At 39.1% G+C, this 23,995-nt stretch overlaps 1 protein-coding gene and 1 long non-coding RNA gene across 4 annotated transcripts in view; one reads left to right on the forward strand and one right to left on the reverse strand.

Moving 5' to 3' along the window:
- Positions 1-23,995, forward strand: part of plcxd1 (phosphatidylinositol-specific phospholipase C, X domain containing 1) — a 74,476-nt gene that overhangs the window by 9,381 nt on the left and 41,100 nt on the right. Inside the window, exons 2-4 of one of the 3 annotated variants that reach the window (XM_052475758.1) lie at positions 12,422-12,551; positions 18,814-18,956; positions 20,448-20,576. In XM_052475758.1, the coding sequence (XP_052331718.1) occupies positions 12,431-12,551; positions 18,814-18,956; positions 20,448-20,576 (393 nt within the window). In that variant the 5' untranslated portion in view covers positions 12,422-12,430. Of the gene's footprint in view, positions 1-12,187; positions 12,552-18,813; positions 18,957-20,447; positions 20,577-23,995 lie in introns of those variants that run through there. The other 2 variants (XM_052475760.1, XM_052475759.1) reach the window with 2 other exon arrangements.
- LOC127910794 (uncharacterized) lies at positions 5,707-9,200 on the reverse strand. The gene is made up of 3 exons (XR_008076216.1): positions 8,438-9,200; positions 6,730-8,350; positions 5,707-6,530 (listed from the first exon to the last, which is right to left on the reverse strand). It is a non-coding gene; the product is annotated as an uncharacterized LOC127910794 (long non-coding RNA).

Genomic DNA, 23,995 nt, shown 5'->3' on the forward strand with positions numbered 1-23,995 from the left:
TGAGGACCTTTAAGGATGCAGTAACACATCCATAACCTGAGTGGAAACCAGATTGCATACCAGAGAGAATACTATAGACATCAAGAAAGCCAGTCAGTTGATTATTGACAAGTTTTTTTTCAACACTTGATAAACAGAAATATCCCTATAACAGTTAGGATCAGCTTGATATCAGTGCACAAGTCAGAATTGGGTCTAGCAACAGTAGATGGGCCAGGATGTACATGTACATTTCCAGATATCATCAACAGTAATACAATCAGGGCACGGCAGAGGACAGAGAGATCTCTGCAGTGCTGATTTATGACATCTGAATGTCATTAGATGGCAACAAGATCATATTGTAACAACAATTTCATCAGGTAACATGAATACAAAGCTGGGGAGAGGTGATTAGAATAGGATGGGAGGCCAAGAGTCTGTGTAACCAATAGAGAGTCAGAGTCCCGAATGTGGGAACAAACAGTCTATCCCACGGATTGGTAAAGAATGTTTGTAGTCAACAAAGCATGCAGGAGTCATGAGGCAAACAGCAAAATGCACAATCATTTTTTGTTAAATTAATAACGACTGTACGTGTGTGCTGAAGGCTAGGGAGAGTGTGGTGGAGTTACCTGTACAAGACGGAGGGAGACCGGTCAGGGTAGACGGTGAACAGATAACCAGGTGGAATCCTAGCAGCAGTGCAGCAGGCAATGGGAGTAGGTGTCACACTCACTTGGGAGAAGCTTATATATCTGTAGGCAGATTTCTTGTAGAAAATGCCAGTGAATGCTCTTTGAACAGCAGGAGGGGGCTTCAGACGACTCTTGTCACTTGTTGGGCCCAAAGGCCTTTTACTTCACACCTTAGTGCTAATTGAATTTGTATCTGGCTCAGTTCCAGGTTGGAATGGTGTCCTCAGGTCTCTGCGGTTTGTTGGCTAGAGCACCCTCCTTATTGGTGTCCTTTAGTAGTTGTTTCTTTGCAGCAATTTGACCATGAAGGCCTGATTCACACTGAACAGTTGATGTTGAGATGTGTCTGTTACTTGAACTCTGTGAAGGATTTATTTGGGCTGCAATTTCTGAGGCTGGTGACACAAATGAACTTCTCCTCTGCAGCAGAGGTAACTCTGGGTCTTCCTTTCCTGTGGCGGTTCTCATGAGAGACAGTTTCATCATAGCGCTTGATGGTTTTTGCATCTGCACTTGAAGAAACTTTGAAAGTTCTTGAAATTTTCCAGATTGACTGACCTTCATGTCTTAGAGTAATGATGGTCTGTCGTTTCTCTTTGCTTATTCGAGCTGTTCTTGCCATAATATGGACTTGGTCTATTACCAAATAGGGCCATCTTCTATATTTTTTTATTTTTATTTTATTTAACCAGGTAGGCCAGTTGAGAACAAGTTCTCATTTGCAACTGTGACCTGGCCAAGATAAAGCAAAGCAGTTTGACACATAAAACACAGAGTTACACATGGAATAAAACAAACATACAGTCAATAATACAGTAGAAAAATATATATACAGCATATGCAAATGAGGTAGGATAGAGGTAAGGCAATAAATAAATAAATAGTAATTACAATATAGCAATTTAACACTGGAATGGTAGAATGTGCAAGTAGAGATACTGGGGTGCAAAGGAGCAAGATAAATAAATAAATACAGTATGGGGATGAGGTAGATCGGATGGGCTATTTACAGATGAGCTATGTACAGGTGCCGTGATCTGTGAGCTGCTCTGACAGCTGATGCTTAAAGCCAGTGAGGGAGGTAAGAGTCTCCAGCTTCAGAGATTTTTGCAGTTCGTTCCAGTCATTTTGCAGTTCGTGGCAGCAGAGAACTGGAAGGAGAGACGGCCAAAGGAAGAATTGGCTTTGGGGGTGACCAGTGAGATATACCTGCTGGAGCGAGTGCTACAGGTGGGTGCTGCTATGGTGACCAGTGAGCTGAGATAAGGTGGGGCTTTACCTAGCTTTACCTAGCAGAGACTTGTGGATGACCTGGAGCCAGTGGGTTTGGCGACGAGAATGAAGCGAGGGCCAGCCAACGAGAGCGTACAGGTCGCAGTGGTGGGTAGTATATGGGGCTTTGGTGACTAAACAGATGGCACTGTGATAGACTACATCAAGTTTGCTGAGTAGAGTGTTGGAGGCTATTTTGTAAATTACTTTGCTGAAGTCGAGGACCGGTAGGATGGTCAGTTTTACAAGGGTATGTTTGGCAGCATGAGTGAAGGATGCTTTGTTGCGATATAGGAAGCCGATTCTAGATTTAATTTTGGATTGTAGATGCTTAATGTGAGTTTGGAAGGATAGTTTACAGTCTAACTAGACACCTAGGTATTTGTAGTTGTCCACATATTCTAAGTCAGAACCGTCCAGAGTAGTTATGCTGGAAGGGCGGGCAGGTGCAGGCAGCGATCGGTTGAATATCATGCATTTAGTTTTACTTGCAATAAAGAGCAGTTGGAGGCCACGGAAGGAGAGTTGTATGGCATTGAAGCCTGTCTGGAGGTTAGTTAACACAGTGTCCAAAGAAGGGCCAGAAGTACACAGAATGGTGTCGTCTGCGTAGAGGTGGATCAGAGAATCACCAGCAGCAAGAGAGACATCATTGATGTATACAGAGAAAAGAGTCGGCCCGAGAATTGAACCCTGTGGCACCCCCATAGAGACTGCCAGAGGTCCGGACAACAGGCCCTTCGATTTGACACACGGAGCTATATACACCAATATACACTATTTTACCAATATACACATCAATACACAGTTGACTATAAACATCAATATACACTATACACATCAATATACATTATACACGTCAATATACACTATATACATCAATATACACTATACACATCAATATACACTATACACATCAATATACACTATACACATCAATATACACTATACACATCAATATACACATCAATATACTCTATACACATCAATATACACTATACATATCAATATACTCTATACACATCAATATACTCTATACACATCAATATACACTATACACATCAATATACACTATATACATCAATATACATTAATTAAACTATACACATCAATATACACTATACACATCAATATACACTATAGACATCAATATACACTATACACATCAATATACTCTATACACATCAATATACTCTATACACATCAATATACACTTTACACATCAATATACACTATACACATCAATATACACATCAATATACTCTATACACATCAATATACACTATACACATCAATATACTCTATACACATCAATATACTCTATACACATCAATATACACTATACACATCAATATACACTATATACATCAATATACATGAATTAAACTATACACATCAATATACACTATACACATCAATATACACTATACACATCAATATACACTATACACATCAATATACTCTATACACATCAATATACTCTATACACATCAATATACACTTTACACATCAATATACACTATACACATCAATATACACTTTACACATCAATATACACTATACACATCAATATACTCTATACACATCAATATACACTATACACATCAATATACTCTATACACATCAATATACTCTATACACATCAATATACACTATACACATCAATATACACTATACACATCAATATACTCTATACACATCAATATACACTATACACATCAATATACACTATACACATCAATATACACTATACACATCAATATACACTATACACATCAGTATTCACTATACACATCAGTATTCACTATACACATCAGTATTCACTATACACATCAATATACACTATACACATCAATATACACTATACACATCAATATACACTTTACACATCAATATACACTATACACATCAGTATTCACTATACACATCAATATACACTATACACATCAATATACACTATACACATCAATATACACTATACACATCAATATACACTATACACATCAATATACACTATACACATCAATATACTCTATACACATCAATATACACTATACACATCAATATACACTATACACATCAATATACTCTATACACATCAATATACACTATATACATCAATATACACTATACACATCAATATACACTATATACATCAATATACATGAATTAAACTATACACATCAATATACACTATACACATCAATATTCACTATACACATCAATATACACTATATACATCAATATACATGAATTAAACTATATACATCAATATACACTATACACATCAATATACACTATACACATCAATATACTCTATACACATCAATATACACTATATACATCAATATACACTATACACATCAATATACTCTATACACATCAATATACACTATACACATCAATATACACTATACACATCAATATACACTATACACATCAATATACACTATACACATCAATATACTCTATACACATCAATATACACTATACACATCAATATACTCTATACTCATCAATATACACTATATACATCAATATACACTATACACATCAATATACACTATACACATCAATATACTCTATACACATCAATATACACTATACACATCAATATACTCTATACACATCAATATACACTATACACATCAATATACACTATACACATCAATATACACTATACACATCAATATACTCTATACACATCAATATACACTATATACATCAATATACACTATACACATCAATATACTCTATACACATCAATATACTCTATACACATCAATATACTCTATACACATCAATATACACTATACACATCAATATACTCTATACACATCAATATACACTATATACATCAATATACACTATACACATCAATATACTCTATACACATCAATATACTCTATACACATCAATATACTCTATACACATCAATATACTCTATACACATCAATATACACTATATACATCAATATACACTATACACATCAATATACTCTATACACATCAATATACTCTATACACATCAATATACTCTATACACATCAATATACACTATACACATCAATATACTCTATACACATCAATATACACTATACACATCAATATACTCTATACACATCAATATACACTATACACATCAATATACACTATACACATCAATATACTCTATACACATCAATATACTCTATACACATCAATATACTCTATACACATCAATATACACTATACACATCAATATACTCTATACACATCAATATACACTATACACATCAATATACTCTATACACATCAATATACACTATACACATCAATATACACTATACACATCAATATACTCTATACACATCAATATACTCTATACACATCAATATACACTATACACATCAATATACTCTATACACATCAATATACACTATATACATCAATATACACTATACACATCAATATACTCTATACACATCAATATACTCTATACACATCAATATACTCTATACACATCAATATACTCTATACACATCAATATACTCTATACACATCAATATACTCTATACACATCAATATACTCTATACACATCAATATACTCTATACACATCAGTATACTCTATACACATCAATATAATATAATAATAATAATATACTCTATACACATCAGTATACTCTATACACATCAGTATACTCTATACACATCAATATACTCTATACACATCAATATACACTATACACATCAATATACTCTATACACATCAATATACTCTATACACATCAGTATACTCTATACACATCAATATTCACATTGATATACTAATGGCCAATATACCACGGCATGCACGACGCAATGCTGAGTGCCTGGACACAGCCCTTAGCCGTGGTATATTTGTCATATATCATAAACCCCAGAGGTGCCTTATTGCTGTTATAAACTGTTTACCAACGTAATTAGAGCAGTAAAAATAAATGTTTTGTCATAGCCATGGTATACGGTCTGCTATACCACGGCTTTCAGCCAATCAGCATTCACTGCTCAAACCACCCAGTTTATAAACATCAAAATACACTACACATCCATATACATTATACACAGCAATATACACATTAGTACACATCAATATACACTTCACATCAATATCAAGGAAAAAGGTATGGCAATTAAGTCTGGCAGCCCAACTGAATTGCAAACGTACTGCAAATTAAGAAGTCATGTGACTAAACTAAATAAAAATAAACTACACTATGAAACAAAGATAAATTATATAAAGAATGACAGTAAAAAGCTTTGGAGCACCTTCAACCTTAAATTAAATTTTGGGGAAAAAAAGCCAACTCGGCTCCTTCATTTATTGAATCAGATGGCTTATTCATCACAAAGTCCACTGATATTGCAAACTACTTTAATGACCGTTTCATTGGCAAAATAAATTTAGGGATGACATGCCAGCAACAATCACTGACACTACACATCCAAGTATATCAGACCAAGTTATGAAAGACAAGAATTGTACTTTTGAATTCTGTAAAGTCAGTGTGGAAGAGGTGAAACAATTATCAACAATGACAAGCCACTGGGGTCTGACAATCTGGATGGAAAATTACTGAGGATAACAGCAGACGATATTGCCACTCCTATTTGCCACATCTTCAATTTAAGCCTACCCGAGAGCGTGTGCCCTCAAACCTGGAGGGAAGCGAAAGTCATTCCGCTACCTAAGAATAGTAAAGCCCCCTTTACTGGCTCAAATAGCCGACCAATCAGCCTGTTACCAACCCTGAGTAAACTTCTGGAAAAAATTGTGTTTGAGCAGATACAATGCTATTTTACAGTAAACAAATTGACAATAGACTTTCAGCTTGCTTATAGGGCAGGATACTCAACAAGCACAGCACTTACACAGATGACTGATGATTGGCTGAGAGAAATTGATGATGATTGTGGGGGCTGTCTTGTTAGACTTCAGTGCAGTTTTTGATGTTATTGATCATAGTCTGCTTCTGGAAAACGTATGGCTTTACACCCCCTGTTATAATGTGGATAAAGAGTTACTTGTCTAACAGAACACAGAGGGTGTTCTTTAATGCAAGCCTCTCGTGTATATAATCCAGTTAGAATCAGGAATTCCCCAGGGTAGCTGTTTAGGCCCCTTGCTTTTTAAAATTTTACGAATGACATGCTACTGACTTTGAGTAAAGCCAGAGTTTCTATTTTTGCTGACGACTCAACACTATACACGTCAGCTACTACAGCGACTGAAATGACTGCAACACTCAACAAAGAGTTGCAGTTAGTTTCAGAGTGGCAAGGTATCCGTTAGCCCTAAATATTTATCAAACCTGAAGCATTGTGTTTGGAACATAACACTCACTAAATCCTAAATCTCAACTAAATCTTGTAATAAACAATGTGAAAATTGAGCAAGTTGAGGAGACTAAACTGCTTGGAGTAACCCTAGATTGTAATCTGTCATGGTCAAAACATATTGATGCAGTAGTAGCTAAGATGAGGGAGAAATCTGTCTATAATAAAGCGATGCTCTGCCTTCTTAACACTATCAACACTATCAACAAGGCAGGTCCTACAGGCCCTAGTTTTGTCGCACCTTGACTAATGTTCAGTCATGTGGTCAGGTGCCACAAAAAGAACATAGGAAAATTGTAATTGGCTCAGAACAGGGCTGCACGGCTGGCCCTTGGATGAACACAGAGCTAATATTAATAATATGCATGTCAGTGTCTCCTGGCTGAAAGTGGAGGAGAGATTGACTTCGAGGGGTTGACATGTTGAATGCACTGAACTGTCAGTCTAAACTACCGGCACACAGCTCAGACACCCATACATACCCCACAAGACATGCCACCAGAAGTCTGTTTAAACTACTGGCACACAGCACAATATACACTATACACATCAATGTACTCTATACACAGCAATATACACTATACACATCTCTATACACATCAATATACACTATACACATCTCTATACACCATACAAATCAATATACACATCAATATACACTATACACATCAATGTACTCTATACACATCAATATACACTATACACATCAATATACACATCAATATACACTATACACATCAATTTACTCTATACACATCAATATACACTATACACATCAATATACACATCAATATACACTATACACATCAATTTACTCTATACACATCAATATACACATCAATATACACCATACACATCAATATACGCATCAATATACACTATACACATCTCTATGCACATCAATGTACACCATACACATCAATATAGACCGATATACACATCAATTTTCACATCCATATACAATCATAGAAAACCAACACATTCTTCAGTATAAGGGTCCTCAATCAGCCTTTTGCATTGACCTATGGCAGATGGACGGCTGACCTAGTTTAAATGGCAGATTGACGGCTGACCTAGTTTAAATGGCAGATGGACGGCTGACCTAGTTTAAATGGCAGATTGACGGCTGACCTAGTTTAAATGGCAGATGGACGGCTGACCTAGTTTAAATGGCAGATGGACGGCTGACCTAGTTTAAATGGCAGATGGACGGCTGACCTAGTTTAAATGGCAGATGGACGGCTGACCTAGTTTAAATGGCAGATGGACGGCTGACCTAGTTTAAATGGCAGATGGACGGCTGACCTAGTTTAACTATTTAAAATACATAGAGGTCTCAGTCATTAGAGGGCAGTCAGTCATTAGACGACAGTCAGTCATTAGAACACAGTCAGTCATTAGAGGACAGTCGGTCATTAGAGGACAGTCGGTCATTAGAGGACAGTCGGTCATTAGAGGACAGTCGGTCATTAGAGGACAGTCGGTCATTAGAGGACAGTCGGTCATTAGAGGACAGTCGGTCATTAGAGGACAGATGGTCATTAGAGGACAGACGGTCATTAGAGGACAGTCGGTCATTAGAGGACAGTCGGTCATTAGAGGACAGTCGGTCATTAGAGGACAGTCGGTCATTAGAGGACAGACGGTCATTAGAGGACAGTCGGTCATTAGAGGACAGTCGGTCATTAGAGGACAGTCGGTCATTAGAGGACAGTCGGTCATTAGAGGACAGTCGGTCATTAGAGGACAGTCGGTCATTAGAGGACAGTCGGTCATTAGAGGACAGTCGGTCATTAGAGGACAGTCGGTCATTAGAGGACAGTCCTGCATTAGAGGACAGTCCTGCATTAGAGGACAGTCATTCATTAGAGGACAGTCATTCATTAGAGGACAGTCATTCATTAGAGGACAGTCATTCATTAGAGGACAGTCCTGCATTAGAGGACAGTTGGTCATTAGTCATTAGAGGACAGTCCTGCATTAGAGGACAGTCATTCATTAGAGGACAGTCATTCATTAGAGGACAGTCATTCATTAGAGGACAGTCATTCATTAGAGGACAGTCATTCATTAGAGGACAGTCCTGCATTAGAGGACAGTCCTGCATTAGAGGACAGTCCTGCATTAGAGGACAGTCCTGCATTAGAGGACAGTCCTGCATTAGAGGACAGTCCTGCATTAGAGGACAGTCGGTCATTAGTCATTAGAGGACAGTCAGTCATTAGAGGACAGTCATTCATTAGAGGACAGTCATTCATTAGAGGACAGTCATTCATTAGAGGACAGTCATTCATTAGAGGACAGTCCTGCATTAGAGGACAGTCCTGCATTAGAGGACAGTCGGTCATTAGTCATTAGAGGACAGTCCTGCATTAGAGGACAGTCAGTCATTAGAGGACAGTCCTGCATTAGAGGACAGTCCTGCATTAGAGGACAGTCCTGCATTAGAGGACAGTCCTGCATTAGAGGACAGTCATTCATTAGAGGACAGTCCTGCATTAGAGGACAGTCCTGCATTAGAGGACAGTCCTGCATTAGAGGACAGACATTCATTAGAGGACAGACATTCATTAGAGGACAGACATTCATTAGAGGACAGTCATTCATTAGAGGACAGTCCTACATTAGAGGACAGTCCTGCATTAGAGGACAGTCCTGCATTAGAGGACAGTCCTGCATTAGAGGACAGTCCTGCATTAGAGGACAGTCAGTCATTAGAGGACAGTCCTGCATTAGAGGACAGTCCTGCATTAGAGGACAGTCCTGCATTAGAGGACAGTCGGTCATTAGTCATTAGAGGACAGTCCTGCATTAGAGGACAGTCCTGCATTAGAGGACAGTCCTGCATTAGAGGACAGTCCTGCATTAGAGGACAGTCCTGCATTAGAGGACAGTCCTGCATTAGAGGACAGTCCTGCATTAGAGGACAGTCAGTCATTAGAGGACAGTCCTGCATTAGAGGACAGTCCTGCATTAGAGGACAGTCCTGCATTAGAGGACAGTCATGCATTAGAGGACAGTCCTGCATTAGAGGACAGTCCTGCATTAGAGGACAGTCGGTCATTAGTCATTAGAGGACAGTCCTGCATTAGAGGACAGTCCTGCATTAGAGGACAGTCCTGCATTAGAGGACAGTCGGTCATTAGTCATTAGAGGACAGTCCTGCATTAGATGACAGTCCTGCATTAGAGGACAGTCCTGCATTAGAGGGCAGTCCTGCATTAGAGGACAGTCCTGCATTAGAGGACAGTCCTGCATTAGAGGACAGTCCTGCATTAGAGGACAGTCCTGCATTAGAGGACAGTCCTGCATTAGAGGACAGTCCTGCATTAGAGGACAGTCGGTCATTAGTCATTAGAGGACAGTCCTGCATTAGAGGACAGTCCTGCATTAGAGGACAGTCCTGCATTAGAGGACAGTCCTGCATTAGAGGACAGTCCTGCATTAGAGGACAGTCCTGCATTAGAGGACAGTCCTGCATTAGAGGACAGTCGGTCATTAGTCATTAGAGGACAGTCCTGCATTAGAGGACAGTCCTGCATTAGAGGACAGTCCTGCATTAGAGGACAGTCGGTCATTAGTCATTAGAGGACAGTCCTGCATTAGAGGACAGTCCTGCATTAGAGGACAGTCGGTCATTAGTCATTAGAGGACAGTCCTGCATTAGAGGACAGTCCTGCATTAGAGGACAGTCCTGCATTAGAGGACAGTCGGTCATTAGTCATTAGAGGACAGTCCTGCATTAGATGACAGTCCTGCATTAGAGGACAGTCCTGCATTAGAGGGCAGTCCTGCATTAGAGGACAGTCCTGCATTAGAGGACAGTCGGTCATTAGTCATTAGAGGACAGTCCTGCATTAGAGGGCAGTCCTGCATTAGAGGACAGTCCTGCATTAGAGGGCAGTCCTGCATTAGAGGACAGTCCTGCATTAGAGGACAGTCCTGCATTAGAGGACAGTCCTGCATTAGAGGGCAGTCCTGCATTAGAGGGCAGTCCTGCATTAGAGGACAGTCCTGCATTAGAGGACAGTCCTGCATTAGAGGACAGTCCTGCATTAGAGGACAGTCCTGCATTAGAGGACAGTCGGTCATTAGTCATTAGAGGGCAGTCCTGCATTAGAGGACAGTCCTGCATTAGAGGACAGTCCTGCATTAGAGGACAGTCCTGCATTAGAGGGCAGTCCTGCATTAGAGGACAGTCCTGCATTAGAGGACAGTCCTGCATTAGAGGGCAGTCCTGCATTAGAGGACAGTCCTGCATTAGAGGACAGTCCTGCATTAGAGGACAGTCCTGCATTAGAGGACAGTCGGTCATTAGTCATTAGAGGACAGTCCTGCATTAGAGGGCAGTCCTGCATTAGAGGGCAGTCCTGCATTAGAGGACAGTCCTGCATTAGAGGACAGTCGGTCATTAGTCATTAGAGGACAGTCCTGCATTAGAGGACAGTCCTGCATTAGAGGACAGTCCTGCATTAGAGGACAGTCGGTCATTAGTCATTAGAGGACAGTCCTGCATTAGAGGACAGTCCTGCATTAGAGGACAGTCCTGCATTAGAGGGCAGTCCTGCATTAGAGGACAGTCCTGCATTAGAGGACAGTCCTGCATTAGAGGGCAGTCCTGCATTAGAGGGCAGTCCTGCATTAGAGGACAGTCCTGCATTAGAGGACAGTCCTGCATTAGAGGACAGTCCTGCATTAGAGGACAGTCGGTCATTAGTCATTAGAGGACAGTCCTGCATTAGAGGACAGTCCTGCATTACAGGACAGTCCTGCATTAGAGGACAGTCCTGCATTAGAGGACAGTCCTGCATTAGAGGACAGTCCTGCATTAGAGGGCAGTCCTGCATTAGAGGGCAGTCCTGCATTAGAGGACAGTCCTGCATTAGAGGACAGTCCTGCATTAGAGGACAGTCCTGCATTAGAGGACAGTCGGTCATTAGTCATTAGAGGACAGTCCTGCATTAGAGGACAGTCCTGCATTAGAGGACAGTCCTGCATTAGAGGACAGTCCTGCATTAGAGGACAGTCCTGCATTAGAGGACAGTCCTGCATTAGAGGACAGTCAGTCATTAATTTCAGTACATTGTTTGATGAAATATAACTGTACATCTTTAGCACCCACAAATGTCCTCAGAGGTGGTGTCTGAAGTGCAGGTGTCTCTGAAGGAACTTCCCATGGACAGCTGGATGAATCACCTGCCCTGTGCTCTATGGGACGTTCCCCTGAGGAACCTAGCTATACCAGGTAAGACAGCTGAATGAATCACCTGCCCTGTGCTCTATGGGACGTTCCCCTGAGGAACCTAGCTATACCAGGTAAGACAGCTGAATGAATCACCTGCCCTGTGCTCTATGGGACGTTCCCCTGAGGAACCTAGCTGTACCAGGTAAGACTGCTGAATGAATCACCTGCCCTGTGCTCTATGGGACGTTCCCCTGAGGAACCTAGCTGTACCAGGTAAGACTGCTGAATGAATCACCTGCCCTGTGCTCTATGGGACGTTCCCCTGAGGAACCTAGCTATACCAGGTAAGACTGCTGAATGAATCACCTGCCCTGTGCTCTATGGGACGTTCCCCTGAGGAACTGGTCTACTGTATCTACTATTAATTACTTCACCATAGCTTTTAAACACATTACAGTACTGCTGTTATGCTGCATTCACAACACCACCACTTTAATTAGAAGGCATTATGTCACAACACCACCACTTTAATTAGAAGGCATTATGTCACAACACCACCACTTTAATTAGAAGGCATTATGTCACAACACCACCACTTTAATTAGAAGGCATTATGTCACAACACCACCACTTTAATTAGAAGGCATTATGTCACAACACCACCACTTTAATCAGAAGGCATTATGTCACAACACCACCACTTTAATTAGAAGGCATTATGTCACAACACCACCACTTTAATTAGAAGGCATTATGTCACAACACCACCACTTTAATTAGAAGGCATTATGTCACAACACCACCACTTTAATTAGAAGGCATTATGTCACAACACCACCACTTTAATTAGAAGGCATTATGTCACAACACCACCACTTTAATTAGAAGGCATTATGTCAAAACATCAACACTTTAATCAGATGGCATTATGTCACAACACCACCACTTTAATCAGATGGCATTATGTCACAACACCACCACTTTAATCAGATGGCATTATGTCACAACACCAACACTTTAATCAGATGGCATTATGTCATCAACACTTTAATCAGATGACATTATGTCATCAACACTTTAATCAGATGACATTATGTCATCAACACTTTAATCAGATGGCATTATGTCATCAACACTTTAATCAGATGACATTATGTCATCAACACTTTAATCAGATGGCATTATGTCATCAACACTTTAATCAGATGGCATTATGTCATCAACACTTTAATCAGATGGCATTATGTCACAACATCAACACTTTAATTAGAAGACATTATGTCATCAACACTTTAATCAGATGACATTATGTCATCAACACTTTAATCAGATGGCATTATGTCATCAACACTTTAATCAGATGGCATTATGTCACAACATCAACACTTTAATTAGAAGACATTATGTCATCAACACTTTAATCAGATGACATTATGTCATCAACACTTTAATCAGATGGCATTATGTCATCAACACTTTAATCAGATGGCATTATGTCATCAACACTTTAATCAGATGGCATTATGTCATCAACACTTTAATCAGATGACATTATGTCACAACACCAACACTTTAATCAGATGGCATTATGTCATCAACACTTTAATCAGATGGCATTATGTCATCAACACTTTAATTAGATGACATTATGTCATCAACACTTTAATTAGATGACATTATGTCACAACACCAACACTTTAATCAGATGGCATTATGTCATCAACACTTTAATCAGATGGCATTATGTCATCAACACTTTAATCAGATGGCATTATGTCACAACATCAACACTTTAATCAGATGGCATTATGTCATCAACACTTTAATCAGATGGCATTATGTCATCAACACTTTAATCAGATGACATTATGTCACAACACCAACACTTTAATCAGATGGCATTATGTCATCACCACTTTAATCAGATGGCATTATGTCATCAACACTTTAATCAGATGACATTATGTCATCAACACTTTAATCAGATGACATTATGTCACAACACCAACACTTTAATCAGATGGCATTATGTCATCACCACTTTAATCAGATGGCATTATGTCACAACACCAACACTTTAATCAGATGGCATTATGTCATCAACACTTTAATCAGATGGCATTATGTCATCAACACTTTAATCAGATGGCATTATGTCATCACCACTTTAATCAGATGGCATTATGTCACAACACCAACACTTTAATCAGATGGCATTATGTCATCAACACTTTAATCAGATGACATTATGTCATCAACACTTTAATCAGATGGCATTATGTCATCACCACTTTAATCAGATGACATTATGTCATCAACACTTTAATCAGATGGCATTATGTCACAACACCAACACTTTAATCAGATGGCATTATGTCATCAACACTTTAATCAGATGGCATTATGTCATCAACACTTTAATCAGATGACATTATGTCACAACACCAACACTTTAATCAGATGGCATTATGTCATCAACACTTTAATCAGATGGCATTATGTCATCAACACTTTAATCAGATGACATTATGTCACAACACCAACACTTTAATCAGATGGCATTATGTCATCAACACTTTAATCAGATGACATTATGTCACAACATCAACACTTTAATTAGATGGCATTATGTCATCACCACTTTAATCAGATGACATGTCACAACATCAACACTTTAATTAGAAGACATTATGTCATCAACACTTTAATCAGATGACATTATGTCATCACCACTTTAATCAGATGACATTATGTCACAAAATCAACACTTTAATTAGAAGAGATTATGTCATCAACACTTTAATCAGATGGCATTATGTAATCAACACTTTAATCAGATGGCATTATGTCATCAACACTTTAATCAGATGACATTATGTCACAACACCAACACTTTAATCAGATGGCATTATGTCATCAACACTTTAATCAGATGGCATTATGTCATCAACACTTTAATTAGATGACATTATGTCATCAACACTTTAATTAGATGACATTATGTCATCAACACTTTAATCAGATGGCATTATGTCATCAACACTTTAATCAAATGGCATTATGTCACAACACCAACACTTTAATCAGATGGCATTATGTCACAACATCAACACTTTAATCAGATGGCATTATGTCATCAACACTTTAATCAGATGGCATTATGTCATCAACACTTTAATCAGATGACATTGTCACAACACCAACACTTTAATCAGATGGCATTATGTCATCACCACTTTAATCAGATGGCATTATGTCATCAACACTTTAATCAGATGACATTATGTCATCAACACTTTAATCAGATGACATTATGTCACAACACCAACACTTTAATCAGATGGCATTATGTCATCACCACTTTAATCAGATGGCATTATGTCACAACACCAACACTTTAATCAGATGGCATTATGTCATCAACACTTTAATCAGATGGCATTATGTCATCAACACTTTAATCAGATGGCATTATGTCACAACACCAACACTTTAATCAGATGGCATTATGTCATCAACACTTTAATCAGATGACATTATGTCATCAACACTTTAATCAGATGGCATTATGTCATCACCACTTTAATCAGATGGCATTATGTCATCAACACTTTAATCAGATGGCATTATGTCACAACACCAACACTTTAATCAGATGGCATTATGTCATCAACACTTTAATCAGATGGCATTATGTCATCAACACTTTAATCAGATGACATTATGTCACAACACCAACACTTTAATCAGATGACATGTCATCAACACTTTAATCAGATGGCATTATGTCATCAACACTTTAATTAGATGGCATTATGTCATCAACACTTTAATCAGATGGCATTATGTCATCAACACTTTAATCAGATGGCATTATGTCATCAACACTTTAATCAGATGGCATTATGTCATCAACACTTTAATCAGATGGCATTATGTCATCACCACTTTAATCAGGTGGCATTATGTCATCAACACTTTAATCAGATGACATTATGTCATCAACACTTTAATCAGATGGCATTATGTCATCAACACTTTAATCAGATGGCATTATGTCATCAACACTTTAATCAGATGGCATTATGTCATCAACACTTTAATCAGATGGCATTATGTCACAACATCAACACTTTAATTAGAAGACATTATGTCATCAACACTTTAATCAGATGACATTATGTCACAACATCAACACTTTAATTAGATGGCATTATGTCATCACCACTTTAATCAGATGACATTATGTCACAACATCAACACTTTAATTAGAAGACATTATGTCATCAACACTTTAATCAGATGACATTATGTCATCACCACTTTAATCAGATGACATTATGTCACAAAATCAACACTTTAATTAGAAGACATTATGTCATCAACACTTTAATCAGATGGCATTATGTCATCAACACTTTAATCAGATGGCATTATGTCATCAACACTTTAATCAGATGGCATTATGTCATCAACACTTTAATCAGATGGCATTATGTCATCAACACTTTAATCAGATGACATTATGTCATCAACACTTTAATCAGATGGCATCAACACTTTAATCAGATGGCATTATGTCATCAACACTTTAATCAGATGGCATTATGTCATCAACACTTTAATCAGATGGCATTATGTCATCAACACTTTAATTAGATGGCATTATGTCATCAACACTTTAATCAGATGGCATTATGTCATCAACACTTTAATCAGATGGCATTATGTCATCAACACTTTAATCAGATGGCATTATGTCATCAACACTTTAATCAGATGGCATTATGTCATCAACACTTTAATCAGATGGCATTATGTCATCAACACTTTAATCAGATGGCATTATGTCATCAACACTTTAATCAGATGACATTATGTCATCAACACTTTAATCAGATGGCATTATGTCATCAACACTTTAATCAGATGGCATTATGTCATCAACACTTTAATCAGATGGCATTATGTCACAACACTTTAATCAGATGTCATCAACACTTTAATCAGATGGCATTATGTCACAACATCAACACTTTAATCAGATGGCATTATGTCACAACACCACCACTTTAATCAGATGGCATTATGTCATCAACACTTTAATCAGATGGCATTATGTCATCAACACTTTAATCAGATGGCATTATGTCATCAACACTTTAATCAGATGGCATTATGTCATCAACACTTTAATCAGATGGCATTATGTCATCAACACTTTAATCAGATGGCATTATGTCATCAACACTTTAATCAGATGGCATTATGTCATCAACACTTTAATCAGATGGCATTATGTCACAACATCAACACTTTAATCAGATGGCATTATGTCATCAACACTTTAATCAGATGGCATTATGTCATCAACACTTTAATCAGATGGCATTATGTCATCAACACTTTAATCAGATGGCATTATGTCATCAACACTTTAATTAGATGGCATTATGTCATCAACACTTTAATCAGATGGCATTATGTCATCAACACTTTAATCAGATGGCATTATGTCATCAACACTTTAATCAGATGGCATTATGTCATCAACACTTTAATCAGATGGCATTATGTCATCAACACTTTAATTAGATGGCATTATGTCATCAGTTTAATCAGATGGCATTATGTCATCAACACTTTAATCAGATGGCATTATGTCATCAACACTTTAATCAGATGGCATTATGTCATCAACACTTTAATCAGATGGCATTATGTCATCACCATCACTTTCCATTTCCCTTGTAGGGAAGTAAGGGATTTAATGAATAATAGGCCGCCTACTGTATGTTGTAACCTGGATCCTTAGGAACTGCATCCTTAGGGGCATCATATGGGTACTAGGCTGACACATAACATTGACCATACACTTAGGGGCATCATATGGGTACTAGGCTGACACATGACATTGACCATACACTTAGGGGCATCATATGGGTACTAGGCTGACACATGACATTGACCATACACTTAGGGGCATCATATGGGTACTAGGCTGACACATGACATTGACCATACACTTAGGGGCATCATATGGGTACTAGGCTGACACATGACATTGACCATACACTTAGGGGCATCATATGGGTACTAGGCTGACACATAACATTGACCATACACTTAGGGGCATCATATGGGTACTAGGCTGACACATAACATTGACCATACACTTAGGGGCATCATATGGGTACTAGGCTGACACATGACATTGACCATACACTTAGGGGCATCATATGGGTACTAGGCTGACACATGACATTGACCATACACGTGTAATATCAGGCCCTATCTGTCTGTACCTTGATTCCCTGTTTAGGAAGCCATAATGCCATAACCTACTGTCTGGATAGGAGTGACCGCTCCCCTGTCGACCTGACCCAACCTGATTTGCTGCAGAAGCTGGACAAATACATGAAGCCCCTGATACGACCGTTTGTTTATAAATGGGCAGTTACACAGGTATGATTTTTAACAACTGATCAGGGGTGTCAAACTACATTTCTGGAGCACAATGTGTGCAGGTTTTTAGTCCTCGCTTGCACTTTATTGATCAATTAAGATCATTGATTAGTTAGGTACTCCCCTCATCTGGTTGGCTAGGTCTTAATTGGACACAAATTGAAACAAAATAATAAAAACCAGCAGAGACACAGCCCTCCAGGAATTGAGTTTGACCACCCTGACCTAGATGACCACCCTGACCTAGATGACCACCCTGACCTAGATGACCACCCTGACCTAGATGACCACCCTGACCTCGATGACCACCCTGACCTAGATGACCACCCTGACCTAGATGACCACCCTGACCTCGATGACCACCCTGACCTAGATGACCACCCTGACCTAGATGACCACCCTGACCTCGATGACCACCCTGACCTAGATGACCACCCTGACCTAGATGGCATAACACTTCTGGTGCAGACTTTACACCTGCTGGCAGGACATCTGGCCCTTGGTGGTGGCAGGACATCTGGCCCTCGGTGCTGGCAGGACATCTGGCCCTCGGTGCTGGCAGGACATCTGGCCCTCGGTGCTGGCAGGACATCTGGCCCTTGGTGGTGGCAGGACATCTGGCCCTCGGTGCTGGCAGGACATCTGGCCCTCGGTGCTGGCAGGACATCTGGCCCTCAGTGGTGGCAGGACATCAGTGCTCAGTGCTGGTTGGGTTAATAAAGTTGTTGATCTGATCATGTTGTCGATCTGATAATAATGTTGATCTGATTAAGTTGATCTGATAATGTTGTTGATCAGATAATAATGTCAATCGCATAATGTTTATGATCGGATAATGTTGTTGATCTGAATGTTGATCTGATAATGTAGATGATCTGATAATGTAGACGATCTGATCATGTAGATCTGATAATAATGTCGATCTGATAATGTAGATTATCTGATAATATTGTTGCTCTGATAATGTTGATGATCTGATCATGTAGCTCTGATAATAATGTCGATCTGATAATGTAGGTGATCTGATAAAGTAGATGATCTGATAATAATGTCGATCTGATAATAATGTCGATCTGATAATAATGTCGATCTGATAAAGTAGATGATCTGATAATGTAGATGATCTGATAATGTAGATGATCTGATAATGTTGATCTGATAATGTAGATGATCTGATAATGTTGATGATCTGATAATGTAGATCTGATAATGTTAATCTGATAATGTAGATGATCTGATAATGTAGATGATCTGATAATGTAGATGATCTGATCATGTAGATCTGATAATGTTAATCTGATAATATAGATGATCTGATAATGTTGATCTGATAATGTTGATGATCTGATAATGTTGATCTGATAATGTAGATGATCTGATAATGTAGATGATCTAATAATGTTGTTGCTCTGATAATGTAGATGATCTGATAATGTTGATGATCTGATAATGTAGATGATCTGATAATGTTAATCTGATAATATCCTATAGGAGGCGACAGTGAAGGAGCAGCTCGACTGTGGGGTCAGATATCTTGACCTGAGGATCGCACATCGACCCAACGACACCTCTACTGACCTGTACTTCTACCATGGAGTGTACACTACACTCACTGTAGAGGTATGATACTATGGAGTGTACACTACACTCACTGTAGAGGTGTGATACTATGGAGTGTACACTATGCTCAATGTAGAGGTGTGATACTACGGAGTGTACACTATGCTAAATGTAGAGGTGTGATACTATAGAGTGTACACTATGCTCAATGTAGAGGTGTGATACTACGGAGTGTACACTATGCTCAATGTAGAGGTGTGATACTACGGAGTGTACACTATGCTAAATGTAGAGGTGTGATACTATAGAGTGTACACTATGCTCAATGTAGAGGTGTGATACTACGGAGTGTACACTACGCTAAATGTAGAGGTGTGATACTATGGAGTGTACACTACGCTAAATGTAGAGGTGTGATACCACAGAGTGTACACTATGCTCAATGTAGAGGTGTGATACTACGGAGTGTACACTATGCTAAATGTAGAGGTGTGATACTACGGAGTGTACACTATGCTCAATGTAGAGGTGTGATACTACGGAGTGTACACTATGCTAAATGTAGAGGTGTGATACTATGGAGTGTACACTACGCTAAATGTAGAGGTGTGATACCACAGAGTGTACACTATGCTCAATGTAGAGGTGTGATACTACGGAGTGTACACTATGCTAAATGTAGAGGTGTGATACTATAGAGTGTACACTATGCTCAATGTAGAGGTGTGATACTACGGAGTATACACTACGCTAAATGTAGAGGTGTGATACCACAGAGTGTAGACTATGCTCAATGTAGAGGTGTGATACTACGGAGTGTACACTATGCTCAATGTAGAGGTGTGATACTACGGAGTGTACATTACGCTCAATGTAGAGGTGTGATACTATGGAGTGTACACTATGCTCAATGTAGAGGTGTGATACTACGGAGTGTACATTACGCTCAATGTAGAGGTGTGATACTATGGAGTGTACACTATGCTCAATGTAGAGGTGTGATACTACGGAGTGTACACTATGCTCAAAGTAGAGGTGTGATACTACGGAGTGTACACTATGCTAAATGTAGAGGTGTGATACTATGGAGTGTACACTATGCTCAATGTAGAGGTGTGATACTACGGAGTGTACGCTATGCTAAATGTAGAGGTGTGATACTACGGAGTGTACACTATGCTAAATGTAGAGGTGTGATACCACAGAGTGTAGACTATGCTCAATGTAGAGGTGTGATACTACGGAGTGTACACTATGCTCAATGTAGAGGTGTGATACTACGGAGTGTACATTACGCTAAATGTAGAGGTGTGATACTACGGAGTGTAGACTATGCTCAATGTAGAGGTGTGATACTACGGAGTGTACACTATGCTCAATGTAGAGGTGTGATACTACGGAGTGTACACTATGCTAAATGTAGAGGTGTGATACTACGGAGTGTACACTATGCTCAATGTAGAGGTGTGATACTATGGAGTGTACACTATGCTCAATGTAGAGGTGTGATACTACGGAGTGTACACTATGCTCAATGTAGAGGTGTGATACTACGGAGTGTACACTATGCTCAATGTAGAGGTGTGATACTATGGAGTGTACACTATGCTCAATGTAGAGGTGTGATACTACGGAGTGTACACTATGCTCAATGTAGAGGTGTGATACCACAGAGTGTAGACTATGCTCAATGTAGAGGTGTGATACTACGGAGTGTACACTATGCTCAATGTAGAGGTGTGATACTACGGAGTGTACACTATGCTCAATGTAGAGGTGTGATACTATGGAGTGTACACTATGCTCAATGTAGAGGTGTGATACTACGGAGTGTACACTATGCTCAATGTAGAGGTGTGATACCACAGAGTGTAGACTATGCTCAATGTAGAGGTGTGATACTACGGAGTGTACACTATGCTCAATGTAGAGGTGTGATACTACGGAGTGTACACTATGCTAAATGTAGAGGTGTGATACTACGGAGTGTACACTATGCTCAATGTAGAGGTGTGATACTATGGAGTGTACACTATGCTCAATGTAGAGGTGTGATACTACGGAGTGTACATTACGCTCAATGTAGAGGTGTGATACTATGGAGTGTACACTATGCTCAATGTAGAGGTGTGATACTACGGAGTGTACACTATGCTAAATGTAGAGGTGTGATACTACGGAGTGTACACTATGCTAAATGTAGAGGTGTGATACTACGGAGTGTACACTATGCTAAATGTAGAGGTGTGATACCAAGGAGTGTACACTATGCTCAATGTAGAGGTGTGATACTACGGAGTGTACACTATGCTAAATGTAGAGGTGTGATACTACGGAGTGTACACTATGCTAAATGTAGAGGTGTGATACCACAGAGTGTAGACTATGCTCAATGTAGAGGTGTGATACTACGGAGTGTACACTATGCTAAATGTAGAGGTGTGATACTATGGAGTGTACACTATGCTCAATGTAGAGGTGTGATACTACGGAGTGTACACTATGCTAAATGTAGACTATGGAGTGTACACTATGCTCAATGTAGAGGTGTGATACTATGGAGTGTACACTATGCTCAATGTAGAGGTGTGATACTACGGAGTGTACACTATGCTAAATGTAGAGGTGTGATACTATGGAGTGTACACTATGCTAAATGTAGAGGTGTGATACCACAGAGTGTAGACTATGCTCAATGTAGAGGTGTGATACTACGGAGTGTACACTATGCTAAATGTAGAGGTGTGATACTATGGAGTGTACACTATGCTCAATGTAGAGGTGTGATACTACGGAGTGTACACTATGCTAAATGTAGAGGTATGATACTATGGAGTGTACACTATGCTCAATGTAGAGGTGTGATACTATGGAGTGTACACTATGCTCAATGTAGAGGTGTGATACTACGGAGTGTACACTATGCTAAATGTAGAGGTGTGATACTATGGAGTGTACACTATGCTCAATGTAGAGGTGTGATACTACGGAGTGTACACTATGCTAAATGTAGAGGTGTGATACTACGGAGTGTACACTATGCTCAATGTAGAGGTGTGATACTATGGAGTGTACACTATGCTCAATGTAGAGGTGTGATACTACGGAGTGTACATTACGCTCAATGTAGAGGTGTGATACTATGGAGTGTACACTATGCTCAATGTAGAGGTGTGATACTACGGAGTGTACACTATGCTAAATGTAGAGGTGTGATACTACGGAGTGTACACTATGCTAAATGTAGAGGTGTGATACTATGGAGTGTACACTATGCTCAATGTAGAGGTGTGATACTACGGAGTGTACACTATGCTAAATGTAGAGGTGTGATACTACGGAGTGTACACTATGCTAAATGTAGAGGTGTGATACCAAGGAGTGTACACTATGCTCAATGTAGAGGTGTGATACTACGGAGTGTACACTATGCTAAATGTAGAGGTGTGATACTACGGAGTGTACACTATGCTAAATGT

The sequence above is a fragment of the Oncorhynchus keta genome, chromosome 22 (genome assembly GCF_023373465.1).
Source record: "Oncorhynchus keta strain PuntledgeMale-10-30-2019 chromosome 22, Oket_V2, whole genome shotgun sequence".
In the NCBI taxonomy this organism is placed as follows: Eukaryota; Metazoa; Chordata; class Actinopteri; order Salmoniformes; family Salmonidae; genus Oncorhynchus; species Oncorhynchus keta.